Source organism: Acinonyx jubatus, chromosome C2, assembly GCF_027475565.1.
Source record: "Acinonyx jubatus isolate Ajub_Pintada_27869175 chromosome C2, VMU_Ajub_asm_v1.0, whole genome shotgun sequence".
NCBI lineage: Eukaryota > Metazoa > Chordata > Mammalia > Carnivora > Felidae > Acinonyx > Acinonyx jubatus.
This window is the reverse complement of record NC_069384.1, coordinates 127501921-127520456: the sequence shown is the minus strand read 5'-3', so window position 1 is coordinate 127520456 and position 18536 is coordinate 127501921. Positions and strand designations below refer to the sequence as shown.

Sequence of the window (18536 nt, the reverse complement as noted above, 5' to 3'; positions counted from 1 at the left end):
GCTGACTTCAGTGGCTGTGGACCGCAGAACACTCTCCCCCAGCAAATGCAAATAAACTCCAGCTGGTCTTGAACACTCAGGCAATTACTTCTCAGTCCTCCAAGCAAAGTCTACATTAATTGATTCCTTTTCGTAGGCTTTTCCTTAGTAGAAGGGATCTGTTTTTGCCCTTCTGTTTGGAATTCAGCATCTCATGGATCTGACAGACTCCAATATTGTCTTTTATTTTTCAGAGAAGAAAATATGGAGGGGAAGAGAGGGAAGGGGCACTACTGAAGTGTTTTTTATCCTTCAGAGTTTACTGAGTGAGATCCTGGCTCCAAGGGTGGAGGGTAGATCTGCGTGCACTGCTTCCTAAGTCAGTACGGTTCTCTCCTCAGACAGACATTTATTCTCCTCCTAGTTTACTAGAAAAGTGCTCATGCAGGTTCTGTACCATGAAAGCCTTTATAAATCAGAAATCACACAGTCCTATTTCTTTTGGCTTGTAGTCTTGCCCCATATGAATTAATTGCTAGTGTTTTAAAATAGAGAGAGATGTGATGTATGGCTTCTCTTGAAAATTTAGGGAAAAAATTTTTTGAGAAGATTTTTCAGTTTAAGGGAAAAAAAGACTCCTTTTCCTACTGACAATTGGCTAGGGCCTAAAAATACCATTCCCTTGTGCTTTCAAGTTCACCATAGTCACCACTATTCCCTATAGACTCCCAGGACTGAGACAAAGTGACAGGCTATAGTCAGGCTCACAATGTCGATCATAGGTTCAGAGGAAAGTGAAATATTTCTTGCTCAAAACTGACAAAATTTGGAAGAACGATTGGGAGAGCCACAAGTTTCAGGAAAAATTATAAGAACATCTATTTCTTTATGGAAGTGAAGGATATTCTTGTGTTAAATATGCAGATCATCTGTATGAAAAGAATTTGACTAAAAACCTTTTCTAACCCAAACTTAGCCCTGTGGATACATGCATCTATTTGTGACTTATGATGTAAGTGAGCCTGAGAAACCTTCATATTTGCTTTCCTGAAGTAACCCACTGCTCATGATACTCAGGCCCTGGGGTAACTTGCTGAATATCAGTTCCTTTCACTTTCCTGATTTTCTCTATCTTCACAAGACCAAGAGCAGCAGTCTGTATGCCATTCGCTTGGGGGAAAGGGAGAGACAGAAGCAACGTACTAGATACACAGGAGGTGCTTCACTTAATTGAATTCTCTCAGTAATCTTTTTTTTATTATTTGTTTATTTAAGTTCAAGTTAGTTAACATACAGGGTGGTATTGCTTTCAGGAGTAGAACCCAGTGATTCATCACTTACATATAACACCCAGTGCTCATCCCAACAAGTGCCCTCCTTAATGCCCATCACCCATTTAGCCCATCCCTACACCCACTTCCCTTCCAGCAACCCTCAGTTTGGTCTATTTAAGAGTCTCTTATGGTTTGCCTCCCTCTCTGTTTTTATCTTAATTTTCCTTCTCTTCCCCTGTGTTCATCTGTTGTGGTTCTTAAATTCCTCATATGAGTGAAATCATATGTGTCTTTCTCTGATTGGCTTATTTTGCTTAGCATAATACTCTCTAGTTCTGTCCACATTGTTGCAGATGGCAAGATTTCATTCTTCTTGATGGCTGAGTATTCATTGTATATATACTACATCTTCTTTATCCATTCATCAGTCGATGGACATTTGGGCTCTTTCCATACTTTGGCTATTGTCAATAGCGCTGCTATAAACATTGGGGTGCATGTGCCCCTTTGAAACAGCATTTTTGTATTCTTTGGATAAATAACTAGTAGTGCAATTGCTGGGTCATAGGGTAGTTCTATTTTTAATTTTTTGAGGAACCTCCATACTGTTTTCCAAAATGGCTGCATCAGTTTCATTCCCAGCAGCAGTGCAAAAGTGTTCCCCTTTCTCTGCATCCTCACCAACATCTGTTGTTGCCTGAGTTATTAATTTTAACCATTCTGACTTAGGTGTCAGCCTCATTTACAAATGAGAAAGCTGATGATCAGGGAAGTTAAGTAACTTGCTTAAGATCACATAGCAAAGCTACTCAGTGGTAGGCCTGCCTGGTTCTTTTTCCTACAGCATGGTCCACCTGCTGCTCATTGAAATGCTTTCCCTGAGTTACTACTTAACACATGACTTGAGCTTTTATTATGGGTTGATAAGGAGCAGCCATGCCAAGAATAAATAATCTGTTCATATTCCATGAATATGGAATGAATATGAGGAATTCCATCCCCATACTAGGATGCTAATGCTTATCAAAAATTGTCTAATGATCTTTTCTTAGAAGTTAGTGATAGAAAAGGGTTGTATTCCTGAACAAAATGCAAACTGTACCTGTATGCAGCCAGAAAAAAAATTATGCTATCTTTTTTGCATTTACTTCTAGGAAGCTCCAAGACAAAAGTATTATTGTTTCATTGCATTTTATGGTAAAATTGATTTCCACTTTGTCCACATAATTTTGGATCTCCCTTTCTGATATTATTAATGTGCTTTGATGTGTTAATCTGTTATACAAGTTGCATCTAGTAGTAAGCTTCCTCAGATAACTTTTTAAGGAAAACAAAGGTATAAATAACAACCTTAAAGTTCAACTTGTACCCATAAAAATAAATTCTAAATTTAATTTAAATAAGACACTGGATTTAACAAAAGGGACTATCTGAGTAATATCCCAAAGTCTTTGTTTCATTTCTAGCTTAGGGAAAGCACAATTCAGAGATGGTTGGTGAGCTCTGGCCTAATGTGTCATTTTCTTGTTTTCTGCTATTAGGTATTCACTCTGAGCATTTGTTGTGTGCCAGGTACTAGGGCAGGTGCTTTGCATGCATTGACTGGTCTTTGCAGCAAGCATATCAAGTACCATTCTTACCCCATTTACAAACAAGAAATCCACCAATCAGAGAAGTCTAGAAACTAGCTCAAGGTCTCACATATGGTAGATGTGATGTTGAGCAAAGACTGAGTTTTTGGTGTCTGTGTCCTCGCCTATAAAATGGAGATGTATGCCCCTTTCCAAACTTTTGTGCAGGCCTGTGATGTTAGTTGTTATTTGAACTCTCCTGTTCTTCTCCCCCGACCCCCTTCATCATTTTCCCAAAGGGCACTATTATAGGTGTTGGCTGTTAGTTTAATCAGTTCTTCCTGAGTCCTAAAGAGATGGGGAGCCATTGTTTTGTTTTGTGCCAACTTTTATTATTCACCTGAATTGTTGGTCATCTTTATTCTTTGCCTCGCAAAGTATTTTAAAGCTCATCTTAAATATAGTTGGTTCTCATAATTCATGGCAGTTATGTTCTATAAAGTTTTCATAAATACTGAATAGTAAATACAAGCCATTGCTCTTAGGGGAAATAAAGGGTTAGGTTCCTGTGAGCCTGAGGTCACAGTTTTGTCAGTTGATCCATATGTAACCTTGTTTTCATGTGTTGTTGTTTAAAGACACCTTATGTAATATATATTATTAATTCATTAGCTTTGAACTCACAGCCAATAGCACCATAACTCATGCCTTGTTGCACTTAGGAGCCCTAGACAGCACTTCAGCACTGTGCTTGCAGGCCATTTCAAATAGAACAATAAAAAGCCCCCAAATGTTAAAAACATAGTACTCAATAGCCTATGGAAAGGATAATTGTTCGCAGTATGAGAGCTAAAACAAGAAGACAAACATAAAGATGACGACAGATCATTGCCTTGTTTGACCTCAGCTGGGAACATGTGTTTTGGACAATGCAAGCATGTATGCAAATGATTGCTAAGGTACCATGAGGATTAATTTGGGGATTAGGAATAAATTTTAGGGATTTTAACTCTTTGCTTTTTGTAAGATAAACATTTTTTTTCTAGGTTTTTATGTTTTTTTTTACTTATAGTTTTTGCTTTGTAATTTTTATGTAATAAAGTTTATGTTTTTCTTTGTTGCTTCAAACTTTGATTTAGACTTAGCAAAGCTTCTCTACTCCCAGTAGAATTTGCTCTTTCTTCTAGTATTTGTATACATATTTTACATTTAAAGGTCTGGTCCTTTGAATTTATGCTGGTGTGTAATATTTGGAAGTTAGTACAATTTTATCTTTCCCATATTACTCTGCTAATCTCTCAATGTTTACTTAAAAGTTCTTTTTGCCTATTAATTTAATATGCTGCTTTTATCATATAAATTTCCATATATAATTGGGTCTATTCATGTGTTAATACCAAATTGGCTTGATTATGTAGTGGCCTTACAGTTTGTTTCAGTGTCTGGTAGGGCTGACAGTCCCTCTTTCCCCTGTCCTTACCTTATTGGGTTTTTGTGTTGTTGTTTTCCAGGATTTTCCTGGCTGTTCTTCCTTATTCTGTATGAACTTGTTATTTCAAGTCAGTTTACACATCACATATCAGAGCTTTTCATTTGGCTCTTCATTACTTCTTCTCTGCTACATGAACATTTCTAATTGCAACATTTTAAGTGACCTATGAAAGAGAAAAATTACCCTTCCTGAATCAGTGGAATAGATAGAACTGTTCCATTTAAACCAAAGCGGGGAAAAGTAGGATTCTTTTAGGCTCACCTTCTTTAAGAAGTGATTCAGGTTACTTGTACCTCTTTGTTTTCCCTGAGCCTAATAGTCAGTGAGATCCCCACCTGTGCCACTGTATCTGCATGTTTGGGCAAATATGTTCTTTCATCCTCCTCCTCTCTTCAGTCTCTTGGCTGTAAACTGTACTTTCTTAGAATTTCATCCCAGATATTAGTTGTCTTCCTTGGAGCTTCTAAATTATTCCCTGAGGGACCAGATACAATGAATGTTTCCTACTATATGGTTAAAAAACGGCTTTAGATGGAATCTCATTGTGCCTCTCTGTCTATCCAAAGCACAACTACCCACCCAAGAGACTCAGGTGAGAAACCATTGTTAGAACTAAGTGAGTTTGGTTAGGTCACAAAATGAATACACAAAATTCAGTCATTTTCATATAGAGGCAGTTAGAAGATATAATGGAAGCAGAAATTCCATAACAGTGGCAAAAAAATATGTGTATATATATGTGTATATGTATACATGTATATATGCATATAAAATGTATATAAAATGCCTAGGAATTAATTCAATAAGACTATAGAACTCAAATGAAGGAAAAACACTATGAAACTCCACAAAACTATTAACTATACTGGAATTAAAATAATAAAAACCCACACAAAAAAAACAACTCCACAAAAAGACCTAAATAAAGATTAATTTTGAATAAATACAAGCCATGTGGTGCTTATAGTTGGGATACCCCTGTATAACCCAGATGATACCAAGTGCCCAATTTATGAGCTCAGTTGTTTCTTTGATATGTGAATAAAATGTCTCTATTGTATATATTGTCCAAAGTCGAACAGTTTCTCAAAAATCTCTCAGCATTTTTAGAGGTGACTGAGGGGCTTATGTTCTCCTTAATCAATATAAACTACAACTGTTTATCTGCTCTCGTGTTATTTAATCATTTATTTATCCATTCATATATTTAATCACTTTACAATTGAGTGCTTGCTGTGTCCTAAACCCTCCATAGATGCCCACTAACCGTTGCTTAGGACTCCTATGGCTCCATTCTATTCATGTCACCCTTGTCTTGGAACATAGTCTCTTCTGTCATTGCCCATCTGAGCACCACTGATGTAAGGCTGTTTTGTACAAGACTTTTGCTGAGATTTTTGAGGGTACTAGTGGTGGATAAACATTGTGGAGGGGAAGAATAGATGTAGTGTATAAGTAAAAATAGCATAAAACAAACAAAAATTAAATGTTACACATCTTAAAGTTTATGGGTCATCCCCTCTGGGAAATTTCTCACTTTATCTTTTATTCTTGGGTCCCACCTACTCCTATCTTTTGGAATTGCCCTTTTTCTGTCTCTCAACATGTCTTGTGTATCCTCTCTTTAGCCTCTGATTTCTGGACTGCTTAGCCCCTATTTCCTACCTTAGAGAACTGAAATCTGTTATTTTTATAATGGAGAACAGTTGATCTCTTTTTCTCCCTCTTGCTCATCCAGATCACTCTCAGGGGGGCTTTAATTAGTCATTGAGCTATTGTGCCCATACCCAAAAAAGTGCTTCTTCTCACTCTCTGAAAAGAATTCTTTTGATCTTCATAGCTACAGTTTTTAAAATTTTATTTTTCTCCTCACTACACTCAGATTTTGAAGAGATCAAGTCTTTACCAAATTAATAAAGTAAGTAGAAGATAATTACATCTATAATACCAATGATATTTTTTCTGGAATTTAATAAAATGATAAAGTTAATTTAGGGGAAAAACATACTCAAAGAACAAGATAAATCATAAAAAGTAATAATGGAGGACTAACTTTACCAAGAGTTTAATTTAAACAACGCTTATTATTATAGTAGAAGAATGAACAGAGATGTAAAATGTAACACAAAGTCCAGAAACAGATCTAAAGGAAATAAAAAATACCAGAAGAAAATACAGGCGACTATTTATGTAATCCTGGACTAAAGAAGGCCTCTCTAACCATGGCTGTGTGTGGATTGGTGTGTGTGTGGTATCATTCTTACAAAAAGCAAATGATGTTTTACAACATGGATGGACCTAAGAAACTTTATGCTAAGTGAAAGAGCCATGTACAAAAACTATGCATTGTATGATTCTATTTATGTGAAATGTACAGAATGAGCAAATGTGTATAGCAGATTAGTAGTTGTCAGGGGCTGGGAAGAGGGGAGAAGGAAAATGACTGCTAATTAAATATAGGAGTTTTTGGATTTTGTTTTTTTTTTTTTTTTTTTAGAGTGATGAAAAATGTTCTGGAATTAGGTACTGGTGATGGTTACACAACTTGAATATATTAATTACCACTGAATTGTATATTTAAAAGGCTGAATTTGGGGCACCTGGGTGGCTCAGTTGGTTAAGCAGCCGACTTTGGCTCAGGTCATGATCTCGCGGTCCGTGAGTTTGAGCCCCGCATCGGGCTCTGTGCTGGCAGCTCAGAGCCTGGAGCCTGTTTCAGATTCTGTGTCTCCCTCTCTCTGATGCTCCCCCGTTCATGCTCTGTCTCTCTCTGTCTCAAAAATAAATAAACATTAAGGGGCGCCTGGGTGGCGCAGTCGGTTAAGCATCCGACTTCAGCCAGCTCACGATCTCGCGGTCCCGTGAGTTCGAGCCCCGCATCAGGCTCTGGGCTGATGGCTCGGAGCCTGGAGCCTGTTTCCGATTCTGTGTCTCCCTCTCTCTCTGCCCCTCCCCCGTTCATGCTCTGTCTCTCTCTGTCCCAAAAATAAATAAAAAACGTTGAAAAAAAAATTAAAAAAAAATAAATAAACATTTAAAAAAACTAAAAATAAAATAAAAGGCTGAATTTAATAATACATGGATTATATCTCAACACAAACATTTTAAAGATAAATCTGTTCCACTTGGGATATTATGAGAAAATAATGCAGCATGCCAGTAGGGAATGGTTAAAGAAAGCGTTAAAGAAAAAGATATTCAATGACATTTGTTAAGGATGGTGCGTCAGGCTCTATTCAGGACCTTCAGGACAAGTATAGGGAACCATGCAATGGGATATAACAGTTGGGGAGAGAGATTGGGCTCAACTCTGAACACAGCTTGGGCCAGTGGCCGTTTATAGCCAAGGATCAGGGTGGGAGTCAGTGGATGGAAAATGACTAAGAGGAAACATCAGGGGTAAAGGGTTTTGGCTAAACTGACCTAACAAGATTCTTGCTAAAGACAGGCCAGGGTAATTATCACCTGGGGCTTGATGGATACTGAGGGTGGAGGGTTCTGATCAAACTGAGTTAGCAGGTGTTCTTGCTGAAACTAGGTGTTATAAGTGTGTGAATGGACCTAAGAGAAGGTCCAGGAGCCTGACTAAAGGATCTTTGTCAAATGTGAACTAAAAATTTTAAAAAGTCAAATGATGAATAAACATATAAAATGCAAATTAAAGCAATAAGATGAAATATTTGCTTATTTATTGGCAAAGATGGAAAGAAATTATAAATTTCCATCATTGGGTAGGTTGTAGTGTAATGGATATTCCCACTTACTGGTATGGACAAAGGGTAATTTGGCAGTATATTTCAAAAGCCTTGTGTCCTCGTGGTTCCATTTCTAGGGATTTACCTTAAAGAAATACTGTGTGCCATTTAAAATAAAGTAGTAAATAGTAACACCAGAAAATTTTTCTGCTAGGGAGAAAAATTAGAATGTATAATAGAGGCGGCTCCTGACTGGCTTAATCGGTAGAGCATGTGACTTTTGATCTGAGTGTCATGAGTTCCAGCCCCTCGTTGGATATGGAGCCTACTTAAAAACAAACTAAAGTATAATAGATAAAATGAGACAGATCGATAGAAGTGCATGTTGAAAGGCTGGAGAGATAGGTAATTTGTATTTCCTTATAGATTCTTATCTCTATTTCATTTAGCTTTATTTTCCAGATATTCTATACTGGATTATCTGTTATAACCAGAAAATAATGGAAAAGTTATTTAACATAATACAACTTAACATGTGGTAAAGCTTTTTGGGTGGTTTTGTTTGGTGAACACCATAAAAGAAATGAGATAAGAAATTTTTTGTTTTTCCTGTTTCAAATTTTTTGTTTCCTGTTTCTCCTGTTTTAGATTCAGGAGAAGCTAAGTGAAAATCCTCAAAAGTTCCAGTCAGACTCTCACTCTCTAATTGCCCACATGAGTTTTCTTCAGTGGTGTATAGAGTTTCAGTATTTAACCAGTCGATGAATTGGTATTTGTATAACATAGACTGTTGTAAATTAGACTCTGATGGGGCCGACTGGATGGCTCAGCTAACTGTTTACTTTGGCTTAGGTCATGATCTCACTGTGAGTTGGAGCCCCGTGTTGGGCTCTGTGCTGGCAGCTCAGAGCCTGGAGCTTCTTCAGATTCTGTGTTTCTATCTCTCCCCAACCCCCCTCCTCCCCGCCTCCTGCTCATGCTCTGTCTCTCCCTCTGTCAAAATTAAATAAACATTAAAAAATTAAAAAAAAATAGTTGCTGGTGTATCCTTATTCCAAGAATTTTCCTCTTCAAAGTCAGGTATTTTAAGGATGGAGTTCTTTTTGATTGACTTCAATTATGTTCCCCAGGTGTAACAATTTTCTTCTCCTGATTTCCTAGACAGAATCATGAATAAACTGGAGGACAAGCAGGACCAGATGATACCATGAAGAGAAGTTTACAGGCCCTCTATTGCCAACTGTTAAGTAAGTTGATGTCACATTTCTTTTAGAATATACCAATGTTATTGTTTGTCCAGTGCCAGAAATTTAATACATTTTCTGGAGGAAGACCAGGGTTTTCTCAATAGAAAATTTTCCCTCTGTTTGATCTAGGTAGTTAAAGTGTCAAGCACTAAGTCATTCTATTGCTTTGGGCATCTGTTGTGATGTAGATTCCATTATAATAATACTAAATTGGCATGTTAATCATAGTTTATTCAAGGATGAGTGTCAAAAACATTATTGTTCTTGGTTTTGTGGCAGAATAAAGGGTTCCAGTATGACTTTCTGTAGGTTCCTTATGAAGAAGGAATGTTAGGCTGTGTTTTGTGGATTTTGTCACATAGAACTTGTTACCATTCAGTGACTATACAACCTTTAGTTATGTGTGTTCTTAAATAATGATTAAAATGTGATTTCTTTAGGTTTGGTGGTAGAATGAATAGCGTTTATGACTTTATGCATGTTGCTCATGTGTTTGGGGGGTTGTGCCACAAATCTCTAGTTGGGATTGCAATTGTTAATGAACATAAAAACCAATACCAATACCAGTGGTGGGTTTGATGTTCAGATTTACCCACTTAAGACAATAGACATTGCCCATTCCAGTCAAATCAAAGCCATTGGGTTGGGAAAACCTGGAGTTCACTGTGTTTGTCTGGTTCTTGCTGAGGTATAAAAAAGATCTATCTTTCCTACACTGGATGGTTCCTTTTTAAATTTAGCCAAGAAAATAACATAAGGAGAGATTGAGATGCAAATCACCAGTTGGCCCTTAGAATTTATCAGTTCAGGTTATGTTGCACTTCCAGTGCAAAGCACTTTATTTACAGAAAGTATTCTGGTTAGGTTTTTTAATTAACTTATTTCTGCTACTAAATTCTAATCCCTGAAACACAGATCACATCAGCCTCTTTTCAGCTGGTGAAATGTCACCAAATTATATGGACTCTTTCATGTTCTTTTTCCATGTATTCTATAGGACTGTGGGTTTGTTGCCTTTTTTGTTTTTTTAATAGTAAGCTGGCTTGTTAGAAAAAGAGGCTTTACAGATTGAAGAAGCAGTCAGTCAACTAATGATTAACTCTGCCTTGATGGGAGAGGGATCATTTAAAGGTTAAAAAGGATTATACACACACACACACAGATACACTCCCCATCAAGGAGGGAAAGCAAGCTTTGTAGGCAGAAGAAACCGGAAATGAAAAAGAGCTTAGTAGATTTGGGAGGCAGCAAAATGTTTGTTGAGTTCATCACCTATGCTGGTTGTATGCCCCAAAGTTCAAGTAATATTAAAAGGTCATGTATTATTTGAAAGGCATCAGGTAAGTATTAGATGAGTCAGAGATCAAGTGTTGGATGCTAATGAGGTCCATCCTCCCAAGTAGAGCCTATATGAAAGCTGAAAGAGTTTTCCTCAAACATCTGGATAGCTGCAGAAGTCAACTTTGTCTTAACAGTTTCATTGTTTGCAGCCTTGCTTTGACATGCAAGCAGCCCAGAGTAGGTAGTTTCCTGCTAGTTAGGAGGTAGGTGGTAGTGACCCTTAATAAACCACCCTGGTTACTAGGTAGCTGACTGTGGGAGTCCAGCTTTGTACAGAGCTGGGAGGGTGGAGCACTCGGGCACTGGTCAATTAGTCTCACTTCAGAGAATGGTTTTCACAAGTTCATGGAGATGAGTGGTTGTTATTTATAGCATTTTTTTTTTCTCAAGAGAATTGGATATTTTGTAAAACCTTAGCTAAAACTCTGACACAATTCACACTCAATAGCTCGTATGTGTCATGGGTTAGCCAATTATTAAATTACGCCTGGATTAAAGTTATCCACAAACAGTATATTTTATTCAGTGTCTAAAACAGACTTGAGAACTAGAGTTCTCTAAATATAGACTTACCATGTTACTTTATGTAATTCAGCAAATTGATGTTTTTAATTTGGGGGGAAACCTGGTAGAGTGTTCTGGTTATATTTTGTTACCAAACCAGCCCAGAACTTTGTAGCTAGAAACAACAACAGTCACATATATTGCTCATGAACCTGCAATTTGGGCAGGGGTTTTGTAACAAACCAGCCCAGAACTTTGTAACTAGAAACAACAACAGTCACATATATTGCTCATGAACCTGCAATTTGGGCAGGGGTTGGTGGAGACTCCATAGTATCTAGGATCTGGGCTGGAGGTTGGACAGCCTGGGGCCTGCCTGCCAACATCTTTTTACCCTGAGGCCTTTTCACATGACTAAGTGGGGGCTTCATGTGAGGCAGCATAGTGGCCTCATGGTAATCAGACTTCTTGTATTGCAAATCATGACTGTGAGGCCAGGGCAAAACCTACAAGGCATGTTATGAATTGGCTTGGAAACCTAAGAGTAATACTTCAGTCACACTGTATTGGCCAAAGGAATCACTTAGACCAACCCTTATTCAAGGGAAGAGTAATTGAACGCCAGCTCTCAAAGGGAAGATTAGTTAAGAATTTGTAATCCTCCTTAGTCTACTACAGAGAGTATTTGTTTAAAAAAAAAAAAAAAAGCAACTACTTACTAATGGACATGAGTGAGTTCATGAGTCATCTTTATCATCAAAGAAGCCACTCCCTCTTGAGTACCTACTGTATTCACAGACATCTGCCTATTAGTTTATATCATGTCATTCATTCCAGAGGCAAATGCTTCAAGATAAAGAAGTGTTAACCGATGAGTAAGTTAAGGACTGTCCCAGGGTGACCAAGTAGTGAGTGATGGAGTTGGAATTCACATCCAAGTCTCTCTGATCTCTTTGTTCACACCTGTTTTTTCATCCTGCCTGTGTGTCTCCACCACATACAGGAAAAATCAGTAGTGTGACCTCTGTGCTGTCCATATGGCTGGTTAGAGGTGTTCTGACCCGTCGTTGGTAAAGTTTGCATCCTATTAATGATGACAGGTGAAGCTTTAAGAAAAAAATCCAGGCTTGGGGCGCCTGGGTGGCTCAGTCTGTTAAGCGTCTGACTTCGGCTCATGTCATGATCTTGCTGTTCAGAGTTTGAGCCTCACGTCAGGCTCTGTGCTGACAGCTTAGAGCCTGGAGCCTGTTTCAGATTCTATGTCTCTCTCCCTCTATCTCAATCTCTCTCTGCCCCTCCCTCGCTCATGCTGTTTGTCTATCTCTCAAAAATAAACAAACATTAAAAAAAAATCCAGGCTCTCTCTGGATCATTGCATCACAATCAGTAGTCATTGGGGCTTATGTGTGTCTGATAGGGGCTAAGAGATGCAGTCTTTGGCAGACTGTGAAATTGAGATTTTAATATTTTACTTGTATTACAACTGACTGTGTCTAATTTGTTTTATTTCTTGAGCTCTATTCCACAGTGCAGCATTGAGTGTTTCGTCCTGCCAGTTTTAGCTCTTTGGTAAGGTTTAACACATTTTATATGATACTTTGAAACAACTGAAATCTTGAGGGTGAGGGTGGTGGTGAGAACCTTCACAGTTATGTAAAAATCAAGTGCTGCATTCATTTTTCTTTTTTACACCATAAAGTAAGTATGAAGCTAATGCTAAGAATACCTGAGTTTTTGAGTGGCAGACCTGGGTTCAGATCCTCACCCTACCACTTAGTAGGTGGCTTATGTTAGGGAAATTACTTTACCTCCATGTACCTCATATAAAATGGGATATGACCACCCATACATAAGATGGTATTGAGTGAGATAACACAGCACATAGAAGACCTACAGTAAATGTAAGTTTTCTTACCAGGTCTTCTGTCTCCAAGAGAGAGGTACAACCTAACCAGGATCTCTACTGTAACATTTACATGGGACTTTCTGATTCACCAAACATTTTCACAGAATTTGATCCTCAGGATATCTATTAAGGCAAGAGGGACATTAATTATCATTAGTCACATTCTACAGAGGAAAGAGTTGACATGATCAAGACTGCTTTTCCCAAGCCATATCACAATTTTATATTAAAAAAAAAAAAGAATAATGGAAAGTAAGGAACATCATCAAAAACCTTTAAGAACATGACACTGCTGGGGAGGCACTGAGTCCTGAGTTAGCAGATTTGATCTTTGCCTAAGTGCTAGATACTTTGCTACTTGGTTAACAATACCAAGATAATTATTATGAGCTTATGAAAGTAAGTTTTTACATACCAATATCTATTCAAATTAAAGTTGTTCGGGTAGAGTCAAGGAGTGGTTATATTTAGTAAGTTAAGTGTTGCTCTATAATCAGGCATTTGTATTTCTTGAATCACACTCTGTATTATTATTGATATATCTTGCTTGCTGTTGAATGTCTTGCATATACTGAATTAACTGAAGTTGACTCATGTGTTCTGTCTTCATGGTTTGTTTCTCCTGATAAGTGAGAGGAAATTTTTCCCTAAGATTGAGGAGGGAGAGTTGATATAAATCCTAAGTTTAGGTCAGTTTAGATCCAAACAAGAATTGAGTCCAGAAACGTAGGCTCTTCTAGATTTAACAAGCAGTCATAAACATACTGCAGTATGGACACATATGAAATGAAAGATGTTCATCTCCTCCACTGCCATTGAAGGTGTCTTCCCTTGCCTTTTACTGCTTGTTCATAATATCCACAGACAGTAACAGTGTGGCAACCATGGTTAAGGGTTTGGATTCTGGATTAAGACTGCTTGGGTTCAAATCCTGGCTTACCACAAATTCTTTTCCAAATGATTTTTACCCCTTCCCATACAAAACATACCAGTTAAGCGTGCCTTCACTGCCAGTAGCTGTTGGGCTGTCTGTCTACCACCCCTTGCAAATCTGTCACTCTTGAGGCTACTAAAGATTCTGCTCTTGTTGAAATAAAACAGCATGTCCTATTTAGTAGCTAAGAGCAATTTATTAGCCTGCATTTCTCTCATGCTACCACCGGTGGCTATAATAATGGTAATAACACACTTGGTATTCATTCAGCCTTATGGAAATGGATACATCCGTTTCATCAAAACTGCGATTCAGTATTTCAGGCTAGATTATTCTGATTGGCTTTCATCAATGTTTCTCAAACTTGGCTTTAAACTGGAATCACCTGGAAAGCTTTTAACAAATCCCCTTGCTCAACCCTACCCTATATCAATTAAATCAGAATCTTTGGGGGACGGAGTGGAAAGTGTGGCAACTGGACATCAGATGATTCTAATACACAATCAGAGCTGAGAATCACTGGCTTACAGCAATGGTTTTAAATTTAGTCATGCAACATCATCACCTGAAGACTTGTTTATACATAGATTGCTGGGCCACACTCCCAGAGCTTCTGATTCAGTAGATGTGGGGTAGGGACAGTAATTCGTGCTTCTAAGTTTCTAGTGATGCTGAAACTTTGGTCCAGGGATCACACTTTGAAAATCACTGTCTTAGACTTAAGAAAGGCTATCCTGGAGCAACAGGAAGCTTTCAGCTTTCATGTATCACTTGAGCTGCCTAGTGGTGAAATGGATCTTGGAACAAAAGCAGGGTGAGTTAGAAATGAAAAGGAAGGGAGAGATGTCAGGGCAGGAACTAGCAGAATCACAGTGTTGTAGAAATAGGAAATATTAGAATTTGAAGTTTCATGTTACTCTTCATTGTACACTGGAAGTTGGTTTTTACTCTCAACAATGCCAAAGGCACAAAGAGTGGACTAGGTAGGATTATATATAAAGCAAAGGGAAAACACAAGAATGGCCCTGGGGCCCATTTCGGAACTCGATTTTATAAAACTATTTCTTCCTCAAATCATGCTGGATAATTCTTTTGCAAATCACAAATTTGAGGTTGGATTTTTTTGTTGTTGTTATGAAGTCTTGCAAATGTTGTCTAGAGAAAACTGGTTTCTTTCGTTCTGAAGAAAACTTCATTCACAGAGAAAAATTGAGGAAGTTAACACTTTCAAATGTGACATTAACCCAGGAAGTTAGGCATCCTTAATATGTTCTGCATCCTTAAATGTGTTATGTTGATTTAATGTCTTTTACATTTTAAGTTGTGATTTTTTTTAATTTGCATAAGTCAACAGACTCTTTTATGCAGATTAAACAAACCTTAATAAGACCTTCTCATTGTAACCAATTCTAGTGAAGACTGAGGAATAAAATATTTTAAAGAAACAATTTTATGACTTTTGAGTACTTTCTATTACATGGTTGGCAGGAATGTAGATGAGGGAAGTCATGCTCACGCTTGGGAGAACTGTTGACACTCAAATTTAAATGTTAACTCTTCATGAGTAAATTCAGTTTTCTATATGAAAGTACTTTTGCTAAAACATATGGTGGGAGAGAGCACAGAATTTGGATTTAAAGGATATACTTTGAACTCTCACTTCTCTTACTAATTATGGGACTTTGCAAACACTTAACCTTCCAGAGCCACTTTATTTTCCTTAACTACAATACACGGATAATGAGTATTATAATATCCTTGATGATTATTGTGAAAGCTAAATGAGAAGGGTATAAAAACATTTCATAAATTGCAAAATGCCTTCTAAATATGAGTTGCCATGTTAATACTATCCGTAAATAACTTGTTTCTTTTGTTGTTATACTGTACTGTTGTTTAGCAAATCCTGTTTAAAATTTTTAAAAAAGAAATGTGAAAGACAGTCTAGCATGTCCTCACCCAGATTCCAACTAAGTAGAGCTCTCATGAGTGCACATAAACCTCATTAGTGGGGGATTTTAACAAGGGTTTCTAGCTGATCAGGAATTGGCAAAATTTTGGAAGATTGTTCTGAATAAGGCAAGGTTGAACAGAATTATTTAAAGTTTCTTTATTTATTTTGAGAGAAAGAGCAAGCCAGAGAGGGGCAAAGAGAGGGAGAGAGAATCCTAAACAGGCTGCACGCTATATCAGCACAAAGCCTGATGCAGGGCTCGATCCCACAAACCATGGGATCATGACCTCAGCTGAAATCAAGAGTCAGATGCTCAACCAACTAAGCCACCCAGGTACCCTTTGAACAGAAATTTTTAAATGAAGAAAAAGGATTTTTTTCAACACCTTCGTGTTGGCTTTGTAATAAACCTAATCTGAAAGTTTTCTGAAATGTGTAACCATTGCCTTTACAAATGTGATGGACCCTGGAGACTCTTAGGCTAGGGTCCAAGAAGCTCCCAAAACCTAAAACACACTGCCCTTGCAGTGTTGTCTTTCATACCTCCCTCTCCTGTTTACCCCTACCCTTTCCCTTCCTTTTTTGGGGGGTTTCCATCACCAGGCTAGGCTCTCTCTTCTCTTCGCTCTTCTCTGTCAGAAGTTTTTGAGCCTTTCTTCACAAGAAAGGCTTTATCTGCTGCAGGCGTCCTAATAGCTTCGCACAAAGTGAGTTCCTTGCCTTTGCTCTGACTCCACCACAGTATCCACGGTATCACTCATGGTACCCTGTGAGCTGTGGTCAGTCTCACTACTCACTTGTTTCCTGAGCATCTTCAATTTCCCCATCTATGAAAGTATGACTGCCATAACAAGTTACTACAAACTTGGTAGCTTAAAACGACAGAATTTTTTCCTCTCACAGTTCTGGATGCCAGAAGTTAGAAATCAAGGTGTCAGCAGGGCTGCACTTCCTACAAAGGCTCCGAGGGAGAACCTTTCCTTGACTCTTCCATTCTAGTGGCTCTAAGATGTTCTTTGTTTGTGACTGTATCACGCCAAACTCTGCCTTTGTCCTCACATGGCCTTCCCTTCCTCCTTGTGTCTCATAAAAGGACATTCGTCATTGGATTTTGGGTCCAACTGGATAATCCAGCATAATCTCTTCTCAAGATCCCTGAGTTAATTACATGTGCAATGACCCTTTTTGCACACATTAAGGTCACATTCACAGGTCTCAGAGTTAGGATGTAGGAATAAACTTTTTTTTTTTAATTTAAATTTCAGTTAACATACACTGCAATATTGGTTTCAGGAATAGAATTCAGTGATTCATCACTTACATACAGCACCCAGTGCTCATCACAAGTACCCTCTTTAGCACCCAGCACCCATCTAGCCCATCTCGTACCCACCTACCTCCGTCAACCCAGCCTTTTCTCTATCATTAAGACTCTCGTGTCATTTGTTTCCCTTTCTTCGCTTCCCCCCCACCCCACTTCCCATAATTTTACCTGTTTTGTTTCTTAAATTCCACGTATGATTGAAAGCATGTGGTATTTGTCTTTGTCTGATTGACTTATTTTGTTTAGTATAATATTCTCTAGCTCCATCCATGTCATTGCAAATGGCAAGATTTCATTTTTTATGTCTGAGTAATATTTCATTGTGTATATATACCACTTCTTCCTTATTCATTCATCAGTCAGTGGACACTTGGGCTGTTTCCATAATGTGGCTAGCGTAGATAATACTACTTAAAATTTTTTTCCTAATATTTATTTTTGAGGGAGAGAAGGAGACAGAGTGTGAGCAGGGGAGGGGCAGAGAGAGAGGGAGACACAGAACCCAAAGCAGGCTTCAAGCTCCAAGTTGTCAGCAGTCAGCACAGAACCCGATGCAGGGCTTAAACCCACAAACTGCAAGATCATGACCTGAGCTGAAGTTGGGCGCTTAACTGACTGAGCTACCCAGGTGCCCCTGTAGATAATACTTGTATAAACATCAGGGTGCATGTATACTTTTGAATGAGTATTTTTGTATTCTTTGGGTAAATATCTAGTAGTGTGATGCTGGATCGTAGGGTAATTCTATTTTTAACTTTTTGAGGAATCTTCATACTCTTTTCCACAGTAACTGCACCAGTTTGCATTCCCACCAACAGTGTGAGAGAGTTCCCCTTTCTCTGCATCCTCGCCAACATGTCTTGTTTCCTGAGTTATTAATTTTAGCCATTCTGACAGGTATAAGGTGGTATCTCATTGTGGTTTTGATCTGTATTTCCATGATGATGAATAATATTGAGCATCTTTTCATGTGTCTGTTTGCCATCTGGATGTCTGCTTTGGAAAAGTTCATGTCTTCTGCCCATTTCTTCACTGGATTATTTGTTTTTTGCATGTTGAGTTTGATATGTTCTTTATAGATTTTGGATACTAACCCTTTATCAGATATGTCATTTGCAAATATCTTCTCCCATTTTGTAGGCTGACTTTTAGTTTTATTGATTGTTTCCTTCACTGTGCAGAAGCTTTTTATCTTGATGAAGGCCCAGTAGTTCATGTTTGCTTTCATTTCCCTTACCTTTGGTGACATGTCTAGTAAGAAATTGCTCTGGCCAAGGTGAAAGAAGTTGCTGCCTGTGATCTCCTCTAAGATTTT

At 38.0% G+C, this 18536-nt stretch overlaps 1 protein-coding gene and 1 long non-coding RNA gene across 6 annotated transcripts in view; one reads left to right on the top strand and one right to left on the bottom strand.

Annotated features, from left to right (window-relative positions):
* TMEM108 (transmembrane protein 108) overlaps positions 1–18536 on the top strand; it is a 367083-nt gene that overhangs the window by 186891 nt on the left and 161656 nt on the right. For 3 of the 5 annotated variants that reach the window (XM_015085606.3, XM_053221442.1, XM_053221441.1), the window contains one exon: positions 9173–9258. In XM_015085606.3, coding sequence (XP_014941092.1) covers positions 9219–9258 — 40 coding nt within the window. In that variant the 5' untranslated portion in view covers positions 9173–9218. The remainder of the gene's footprint in view (positions 1–9172; positions 9259–18536) is intronic. The other 2 variants (XM_027061828.2, XM_053221443.1) reach the window with 1 other exon arrangement.
* Positions 1–18536, bottom strand: part of LOC113599968 (uncharacterized) — a 96071-nt gene that overhangs the window by 779 nt on the left and 76756 nt on the right. The window contains exons 2-3 of the long non-coding RNA XR_003420961.2: positions 13019–13132; positions 4305–4479 (exon numbers count right to left, since the gene is read on the bottom strand). This is a non-coding gene — a long non-coding RNA (uncharacterized LOC113599968). The remainder of the gene's footprint in view (positions 1–4304; positions 4480–13018; positions 13133–18536) is intronic.